The sequence below is a fragment of the Haemorhous mexicanus genome, chromosome 1 (genome assembly GCF_027477595.1).
Source record: "Haemorhous mexicanus isolate bHaeMex1 chromosome 1, bHaeMex1.pri, whole genome shotgun sequence".
NCBI classification, from domain to species: Eukaryota; Metazoa; Chordata; class Aves; order Passeriformes; family Fringillidae; genus Haemorhous; species Haemorhous mexicanus.
The window spans coordinates 53,491,921-53,502,372 of NC_082341.1; the positions used below are offsets into that span (position 1 = coordinate 53,491,921).

The window sequence follows — 10,452 nt, forward strand, 5'->3', positions numbered from 1 at the left end:
ATCCCAAACCATAGGATGGCTTCATAGGCATCTGGGAATAATTTCAAGTGAGTCTGAGCCTAGTGTAGAGGTCCACAGACATTTTAGCAGCCTCAGCAGTTTGGAAAAACCTCTCTTAGTTCTTCAGTGTGTTTACACTTTTGCACTTCCTCACCTGTGTACCAAAGGCCCGTGAGATTGTATCTGAACCCACATGGCTTCAAAGACTATTGCAGAATTATTAGGTAGCAAAATAAATGTGAACAAATTTTTCTAGCATTTTCTTTGTGCATATATCAGTGAAATTCACTGAAACGTAACTATTCCTAAATAAATAGGATACAGTGCTTTGTTTTGATGGTCAAAACCATCAAAATTATTTAAATTCCTACTGCCCTAGCAAAGTGGTAATTAGGAAGAAAATATAATACCTCAACTAAACACATAGAAAATTTCACCTAGAAGCATGTAATAATTTCAGACACATAATCATGTACTTTTTCTTAAGAGGCCCTTTAAAATTTTTAGAAAAAATCAGTTCTTTTAAGAGGTCATGTTACTTATATACTTGAGGTAAATGTCTGTCAGGAAAAACAGTCTTGAACAAGTACCAATCACAGCTCTTACTGCAGTCATGCAAAAACTAATTCTAAATACTGAAATAACATGTGACTCCTCAGATTTTCAGGAGTATGTGCAGTTCCGTATGTAACTATCTAGACTCCAGAAAGATTAAGGCGCAGAATGACTGCTCTGCCTACTCTGACGAGTGGTGGCCAAGCAGCAGTTGTGCTGGAAGGGTACTTCGGTGCAGGACTAGATGAATGCAGAAGCACTGCGGCTTTTTAGGATGACTCAAGAGCACCAGCTCAGCAAAGAGAGTAGACCCATGACCCTCTAACTTTGAGGAAAAGGTTACATTTGAAGGCCTTCACTCTCAAGGTCTTAAAAAGATTAGGGCCACGTATTTATTTGAACTTGAGGACCAAGAAATGAATGTGTCATAGTAACTTAAGATTGAAAATTGAGGATGTAAATTTGGTCTTTGCAAGTTGCTTATCTTTGGTGTTATTTATATTTGTTATCTATTGTCCTGTAGGAGATAGCTAAGTTTATCTCTTTAGGGAAAAGACTGGTACCATGGGACCAATTGATTACAGTGAATAAGCAATTCTAACCATGCAAAAACAATTTGTAGGCAGACTGCTTCTCATTCAGAAAGTGTAGAGGCAGATTATAGCTAATTATCTAAATGATAAAAATCAGAAAAAAATACTGGGAATTATGCACCTTAGAAAGAAAAACACTAGAACGGCACTTCTGCTTTGCCAAATACTGCACAACCTGTTCTATCCATTACCTACTCCACAGCGAATCTCCTTAACAGCCATGGGCGGGGTGTGGAGAAAGGCATATTATCCATGGATAATACATAGCTGTTGGCAGACTACTAAAATGTTTACTTGAACATATGCTCTCTCTTGTGCCAGTGCATGGTCTTTCACATGTTACATGCTGGAAAAACGATTAAAGAATTAGAAAGATTGAGATTATGGCTATAATGTGCTCACCACATGTAATTTGCTGGTGGGTGAAACTCAGCCTGGACTTTTTTCAGGGTCAAGGGTATTTGGGTTTTAAAATCTCTGTTCTGTTCTTGGGTTTTACAACCTCGGTTCAGTGTGTAGCTGGGGAGTATTTGTATTAAACAGGCCCATTTGTGTATGTTTAAAATAAGACCTTTAGCTTTCTCACCACTACCCTTTTGCATCAGCTGAAGTCCTGAACCCAACTGACAACACTCTGTCCTACTGCACAGGCATCCTTCACCCAGAAAAGAAAGCTGCAGACAGTATTTTGCATAAATCTTTGTAGGACATGTATCCAGGTTGCTTTTTAAATTATATACAAAGGAAGCTATTGTAATTTCTACTTATAGGCATATATACATGCCAAAATAATTCTAATATGCTTGTCCTTCTACTACATGGGGAACCTAGTGACTAGTCTTCTTCTCATGTTAATCTGATCTTCATATTACTGTTGTGGGTTGGTTTTTGGTTTGGTTTTTTTTTGTTGTTGTTTTTGTTTTCTGCAGGAGATACTGTTATAAAAATGAATGAGGCCAGATCTCAGAAAGCGATTGAAACAGGCTCTCGTTTATTTAAAAACCAGTCGGTGGGAGCAGAGAATCTGGGATAAGCCCAGATCCTCACACAACAGCTCAAAAAGTGAACCAGAAAGGAACCAGAGAGCAAAAGAACAACAAAGGACAAGAAAAGAAGAACCCCAAAAGAAGAAGCCCCCAGGAACCGAAAACTCCCCTTTTTATAACAAATTCCTGGTCCAGGATTGGTGGATTTTTGGATCCACGCACCGATTGGTTGAATTCGGGCGCTTTGATTGGTCCTTACTGGGGTTCATTTTGGACCAATCATTTCCCTAGGGCGTCGAGTGATTGGTTGATGCTCCAGCCCAATCACTCTTTGAATTGTCCACCTCCTACCCCCACCAAGTCCTGGACCCCTTTCCCTTCCCCCACAACAAACAACTCCCCAACATTATTACAAACTCATAACAGATACTGCTTGTTACCCACTACTGCCCTTTTTCCCAGTTTCAAGAAAATAAATATGGGGATGCCATTTCACAAATAAAGATACATACCTGTCAGAGACATCATCATCATAAGTGTTTCCTGTGGGATAGAACATTGCTAAACCATTTTGAAAAACTGAATTTTCTCATGTGAACTCATTGCTTGGCAAGACTTTGAATGGAAAATTATAATGAACATAATTTTTCTTTACATTCCAACCTTTATTTTTTAAAAATAATATTATTTTCTAATAAAACTAACAGCAAATGAAAAAAAAATTATTGTTCCCCATAACAGACTTGATATAAGGAAGAAATTTGTTTTACAGTAATGGTGGCAAACCACTGGAACATTATGTCCATTGATGTGGTAGAAACCTCATTCCTGGAAACATTCAAGGTCAGGCTGAACAAGGCTCTGAGCAACCTGATCTAGTTGCAGATGTCCCTGCTCATCATTGTGGTGTTGGGCTATATGGCCTTTAAAGGTCTCTTTCCAACCCAAACTATTCTGATTGTATGATCCTATGATTAACACTTTCACAGGTGATTTCTACCACATCCTCATTTTTTTTTTCTCACTGGGAAAAAATTCTGCAATGTTAATGCAAAGTTTTCAGTATAACTTCTTCTTTTGGGGAAAACTTAGTCAATTCAATCAAATATTACTCTCTCAGCTGCCAACTGTAGATAAATATAAAGTTCCCTTTTTGTGTGTTTATCCTAGGAACTTATTAATCCAGTGGTAATGTGCATGTTTTAGCACGGAAATACACAGGATGTTTGCATCTTCAACAGCTAGTACATACAGTGAAAGCCTAATGTGCTCTGGCTATGTGATGAGCAGTACTGCCACCTCATGGTCAAATCAAAACGTGTGTTTTGACAGATCTGTTTCAGTACTGCACTCTTCTATGCAGTGCAACACACTAGAATAGAGTATAGTCACTATAATATAATGTAATATAATACTACATGTAGACTTTTTAATATATGGACTATATTTCAGAGGTGGAGGTTTTAGCTTTCTTTACTTTGATTTTTTAAGATATAATGTTGCTTATCAGTAGTTAAAAGCTTTTCCTTTGAGTTCTGTACATTGCCCATGCCAACATGTCAGTCCTTTCAGTCTTTATTTTTCTTAATAATGATTTCTTGATCAGGAAGTGAAAATTTCCCTGATTATAAAGTTAAAGCCTTAATTTCTTTCTGTCCCAGTTGTCCCAAAAATAAAGTAGCAGACTAGCTGGCACAGAATGTTATCTTACAATGCCTTTGGTATAGGAACATGGTGGTGAGAAGACACTGAGATAAGGGCTCTACAATTATTCAGAGAGAGTTGACAGGATTCTTCCCAGCTTCATTCTTCAGAACTTCTCAGCCATTGAATACTGCCTGTCTTTGCAGCCTTCTGCAAGACACAATTTTTGTATGTGTCAATCTAGCCAAGACCACTCCATAGCAATGAGCACTAAGGAGATGTCTGATGAAATCCTGCTTATGTAATATTCATGATTCTGATGTTGTTTTAAAACAGGTTACTCAAACATATAAATAAAGAGCATTTGTCTATGTCTCCTTGAGAGAGGTAAAAAGGTAAATTACAGGTCATATAAACAATGGTGCCATTTCTAATTCTGCTTTCAAAGATAAACTGATCGTTATTGTCAGAAGCAAAAAATCCATTTCAGTTTGTAAGGCAAAGACATTATATTTTTCCTTGCTGCTTGATAGTGCTCTGCATATTATGTGTCATAATCCAGCAGCACAGGCAAATTGGAATGACTGTAGTCTAAGTCTACTTACTAAAGACAATTTCCTTCATTTTCTCAGTTCTTTTTTATGGCCTGTTACCTGAATTACATTAACAGCTATGGCCTCAAGTTACAAATCAGAAAGACTTGTTAGCTTCTAGAAAAATTTGTTTGAAACATTAAGGCATTTTGCCTTCCCAAAAGACATATTTCACTGTAATCTATCTCTGCTGAGCAATTGTTCCATAGTATTACAGTATAGGATACCTGGGGGGGGGGGGGGGGGGGGATGGGGGGGTGGGAGGGGGTGGAATAGTTTCTGTGCTTTTTAAAATCCTTCTTGTGCTTTTTTGAAAAACACCATTTGTCTAATTTAGCAAGTGGCACCTGAAGCAAGCTGGAATTTACATAGAAGAATGCATTCTGAAGAAGGTTTTATGCTGTTTTAATATCATGATCTTTGATGTTAAGTGCAAAATACATTGTTATTATCTAGACAGGGCAAACAGTACACCACCATGGTATGCCTGCTTGGTGAGAATATAGGGAATATGTAGAAAAGTATCTTTTATAATTATGCAGATGATTTTGCAACATGTCTGTTTTGTGTTTGTAAGTCTTACGGAAAGCACCTGGTTTTCCTTTGAGACTTTCATGTGTCTCTTGTTTAGCCTGCTTTTTATTATTCATAGGAGCCTAGATACATGGTTGTTAGGATTCTGGATTGCTTTTTGATTCTACTTCATATGACAAGCTAAAAAAATGGGAATTCCATTTGTCTTGATTTAGGTGAATATTTGGAATATTCAGGTGCATGATGAAAAAAAATCATCACTGGAGGCAACTTAACTAGGGTTTTTTGAGTAGTTACCCGTATGGGGAACATTTTTATATGTTACGTTTGGTCCTTTAGATATATTTCTGCTCAGAGATGACATATGGTTGCATTGTTCCCCAGGGATAACATTCATGGTCCTAGAGACATGGAGCAATGCGTGACTTATACAGTGCATTGCAGAAATTGTTCCTTGATTTTGTACCATCAATTAATTTATTGCACCAGTCAGGGAATACAGGTGTGATGTTGCTTCTATTATAGTCCTTATCCCATTTAGTAAAATTTGCCTCTGCAATGATGCATAGAAATTTTCCACTTCAGCAAGAGGAAAGTCCTCCTTGCTGCCAGCTGCAAGAATATTTGGTACAGTGACAATTAGGCTTCTTTTTCCTTATGCAACACTTAGTCCTGAAAGAGAAACAAGATCATGTCTTCTCATGAGAAGAAGGAAGAATATGAAATGGCTCTTCAAAAGACATTGGTGACATTTAGATTGCATCTTCAACAGGTCACAGAACACCTAACTTCCAATTTGAGCACACCAGCTACAGTAAGCAGATAGGAGGACTCTTATAAGGTGTGGCATTTTTTTGTTCCAAAAAAAGCAACATTCTAGTACCTAGATACTCATGACTGAAAAGTGTAATCTTTATTACTTATAATAATTAACTGATCCATCACTAGGCTATTAATTATTTTCTCTCCTTCTAAACCACTTCTTTCCTTTTCTTAACTTCAAAACCTGGTATTTGCAGGCAATAACAAATGTAGAAGAAATTCAACAACTGTTATCAGTTGAAAAGTGGTTTTTTTGAGTCAGGCTAAAGTGTTTGGGAGTTTAAGTCTAATTAAAAACAAGTGATTGTCAAAAAACTGAAGACATATTGAAAAAATCCAAATGAGAATTTTTGCTTTGAAATGGCATTTCACATTTTTATCCACCATTAAGTAAATGGTAAACAAAAAACTTTTGTTTTAGTTAGATGAAAAGCTCAGCTTGATCTTTTGATTTTATATCCATCCCACTACCCTACCCAAACCCCCAATCTCCAACAGACATTTTGCCATGCAAAAATACACCAAGTCCTTGTGTCTGACCCAGAGCTAGGCATTATCTTATTTTTTTGTTTTAGTCACTCAGCCAAAGAAGCCTGGTGCTTATTACGAATTTCTAATTCACATATGTGGCTGGAAACTTTGCTGGCTTTGATTATCCTTCTTCCTGTGGAAGGTTCTATAATTTGCATGGTAAGGTTTTGGTACTGGGAAGGGCTGGAGGCGTGGCTTTTCTGCTAGCTTCTTTCTGCTAGAAGCTTCCCTCATGTCTGACAGAGCCACTCCCAGCCAGCTCCAAGATGGACCCACCCACCAAGGACAAGCCCCTCAGTAGTGTATGAGAAGTCCTCCCATGAGGAGGAAAGAGCAACAGAGACAATGTTTGAAGAATTGACTCTAACCCCCATTCTCTGTCCTCCTGTTCCCTGTACAGGAATAGGTAGAGAATCAGGGATATAGTTAAGCCCAGGAAGGAGGGAGAGGTGGGAGAAAGATGTTTTAAGATTTGGTTTTACTTCATGTTAGCCTACTGTGATTTTATTAATAAATTAAATAAATTTTCCCAAGTCAACTATGTTTTACCTGTGACAGTAACTGGTTAATGATCTCCCCCTGCCCTTATCTCAAAACATGATCCTTTCCTTATATATTCTCTCCACTTGTCGAGCTTAGGAGTGATAGAGTAGCACCTTGTGTCTAGCCAAGGTCAACCCATCACACAACTCATCTCTCTTGAAAAGGACTGGGGTTCTTGTTTCCATCCAAAATTGAATATCTCTTTATGAAAACAATTATCTAGCTTTTACCCCAAATATATGCAGAAGATTGAATTATGTTTGATTATCAAACATAGAATAATATTTTGCACCTAATTTTCTAGGTGACTTTACCCAGTAAGTATCTAATTTTTTTCATACATGCTTTATTCAAGAAACTCAGTAATTACTTTGTGTAACCAAACCTTTGCCAGTGTATTCATTGTATTTTTATCTGCTTTTATATATTTCCATTGTATGCTGGCAGTCAAATTACATATAATAAAGCAAAATGGATCTCTTTCATCACTGATGTTATCCAAGATCAAGTGGAATGCAAACTCAAGCCAACATAAAACTCAATATCAGTGAAAAGAACTAGATGCTTTTAGCTTCATGAATGATTTAGGCACAATTATGTGCCAAAGCTCCAAAACCAGGAAACCTTCTATGCTAATGGTATTTCTCATCATAGAAAAATTGATATTTTGCACTTGAGTCATATGCTAAATTTGAATGATGTTATTTAAATTCCCTTACTAAACGAATATTCAAAACTTTTCCCCAAGAGCATTTCTTCTTGTGTTCCCTTACTTTAAAGAGAATGCAAGCACCTTCACAAAGCCTTTTGTTTTCTTTGAAAAAATAATCACTCCAAAATTTCTCAATCATTGGACATGCCAATAACAGAGATTAATTAACTTATGATGCATATTTCTTCTTTATTTCAATGATCTTCTGAACTTTGCTTCTTAGGCCTCACACATCTCTCAGGCAACTGAAGAAAGAAAATGCCATATTATACAGCATTTATTTCTTCATGGTCATGATTTGAAAAGGCTTTCAAATGGCTTTAGTAAGAGACAGGATCATCCAGTGCTGACAACTGAGTACTTAGATTTCAACATCTTTGTTTTATTTTTGAGCACTAGAAATAGCTTCAATGGTCCTTTTCAGGTGGTAAACCTGCAGATTATGACTACACCCACTTTAGCACTCAGGGAGACAAGAAATGCCCAAGTTTGGGGGAAAAAGCTTGCAAAAAAGAAAATTCACTCCTTTACATCCTGTAAGATGCTGAGTAAGTCCACAAAGGAATTAAAAGTGGCAGATTTGGTAATCTGTCTCAGCAACTGCAAATACTTCTGTCATTTGTGGTGGGAAAGACTGGATTATAGATTATGTGAGATGCAGTTACTCAGACTACTATTTCACCTCATTGTCCACTGCATCAGTAGTAATTGTTTTATGATATCAAAGACCATACAAGAATTTGCAATTTCTTTTGTCATTTCACTCAGTGCTTGGATAGAGCTGGGTTCTGGGGACAGCAGGGCTTACAATAAATAATCTCATTTTGAAAAACCTATGCTTTTAATTAGTAGGGATAGAAGCTACTTTCAAACATGTCAGCTTTGCTATGAACACTTGAACAATCTTACTGGGTTAGACCAGAAGTCCCTTTAGCTCTCCATCACCTGTGTGACAACATTTCATAGCAGAGACTTTAATGAACAAAAACCAAAATTAGAGCAATGGGTATATCCCACTACAGTTTTCTGTGTTCCAGACGGCCAAGGCAGAGGTCAAATCCCTGACTTGGATACACTCTGATGGATTTATCTTCCATTATTTTGTCAAATTATCTTTGGAGCCCTGGTACTTTTGTGTACTGGGCACTGAGGCAACACAATTCAAAATTTACATAGGCGTTATGTGATAAATCATATCTTTTTATTCTTCTCAGATTTACTGTTTGATAAGTTTTTTTGGTAATTCCCTTCTTGGATTGTGAGAAACAGTGAGTAATTGTTCCCTTTCACATTCTTGGTACCACTAATAATTTAATTTACTTTTTGTTAGACTCTCTCTGCAACTCTGTTTCTAGGCTAGAGTCATAACACATGAACTTTGTGTATTGAACTTTCCTTCAAGTGCCACCCTTTTTCTAACTGCTATGTTAGGATGTAACACTGACAGTCTGTGTTACACACGTTTATTGCAATGTGACAAGAGAATCTTAGGTTAATGAAAATGAGATAACCTCTGGGTTTTTCCCTTTATTTTCAATAGTATAGTCATGGATAATTGTGCTGCCATCCTCTGCTTCCTTCAGAATTTATGCTTATAATGCTTCAGAAATTTGAGCAGAGAAAACAAGGACCATGCAAGAACCTCACACTTTCATTCAGGGGGATTCAAGCAGGTTAAATAGATGGTGAAAAAAATGCTGAAACACCTGCCCAAAGCCTCCTTAACCTACACCATACTGTCCTGCAGTCTGCATTCAGCATTTATTTTTTTCAGGAGAGAAAAGTGGTTTTTCTTTTAAATGAAAACCATGGGGCTTGATCTTGTCCTTATAGCCTGGCCTGGCACTGGATGCCACTGGGAAGCGTCTGTCTTGGTTTAAAATATTTTTTTTAATTATTGGCAGCTGTCTGCCAAGGAAGGCAGGAACCTTCCTGGGATGGAAAATATGACCCCTTCCTTCCAAATTATTGTAACTTTGAAATTATGGTGCTTTCAGGCAAAGATACAGGAAAAGGAATAACAGTTCTTTACTAATATATATATACATATGTATGTATGTATGTATGTATGTTTGTATGTATGTATGTAAAACAAGACAAATAAACAACAACGGCAGCAACAACAAACAAAAAGTCAAAAGCCCAGTAACAGCCTCTCTCGGCTGCAGGTACTTTCCCTTTTGGTGTAGTTATGGTGACAGCCAGCAGGGGCGCTGTTGGCGCATTGCCAGAAAGGACAGGTGTGGTAATTCCCCCGGGGCTGCAGGAAGCGCTGTGGCACAACCTCAGCCGCCTCTCCACGTGGCAATGGGGGCTTGGGTGATGAGAGAGAAGGAAAAGGGTCTCCCCTTGTGAAACGGGGAAACTTACGGGGGAGCAGCCGGTATCAGTGCCTCTCCACGTGGTGAGCTGGTCTGTAGGAGGAACCTTGGAGCAGCAGGCTGTAACAGCAGAGACAACCACACCCCAGGTGGCGAACAAAGTGTAGCAAAAACACCAAAGCTATTGCAGGAGCAGCAGGAATCCAGGTGGATGAGGGGTGTCAAGTTAAAGTGTAGCAAAACCCCCCGAATTAGTGGCAGAAAACAGCAGGGGCAGGGCGACCCTAGGACGAGAGAGAAGGTGGAGGGAAGGTGTTGTTTCAGGTTTTCCTTTGGCTCTCACATCTCCTGTGTGATGTCCTGGAGATATCCGCAGCAGCCGGACTCCCTCAAGCAGCCCGGAAGTGCTCCCTCCAGAGACAGGTCGGGCGTCAGGGTTCCGAGCTTCCCCTGAGGCGCCCAAGCAGATGGTGAGGGTCCCTCCCAGTGAGGTCAGGTGAAAAGGTCCCAGTTCAATGATCACTCTTTCTAGCAGAGGCTTACCCACGGTAAGGAGAAGTAGTGAAGGACAAAACTCCACAGTGGCAGCAAATCCTTCAGGCAGCAGCAGTCCGGCAC

The 10,452-nt window shown here is 38.5% G+C and overlaps 1 protein-coding gene across 3 annotated transcripts in view; it reads left to right on the plus strand.

Annotated features, from left to right (window-relative positions):
• Positions 1 to 2,656, plus strand: part of PDE1C (phosphodiesterase 1C) — a 119,760-nt gene extending 117,104 nt beyond the window's left edge. For all 3 annotated transcript variants that reach the window (XM_059849530.1, XM_059849549.1, XM_059849539.1), the window contains one exon: positions 2,078 to 2,656. In XM_059849530.1, coding sequence (XP_059705513.1) covers positions 2,078 to 2,181 — 104 coding nt within the window. In that variant the 3' untranslated portion in view covers positions 2,182 to 2,656. The remainder of the gene's footprint in view (positions 1 to 2,077) is intronic.
• Positions 2,657 to 10,452: the final 7,796 nt, after the last annotated feature.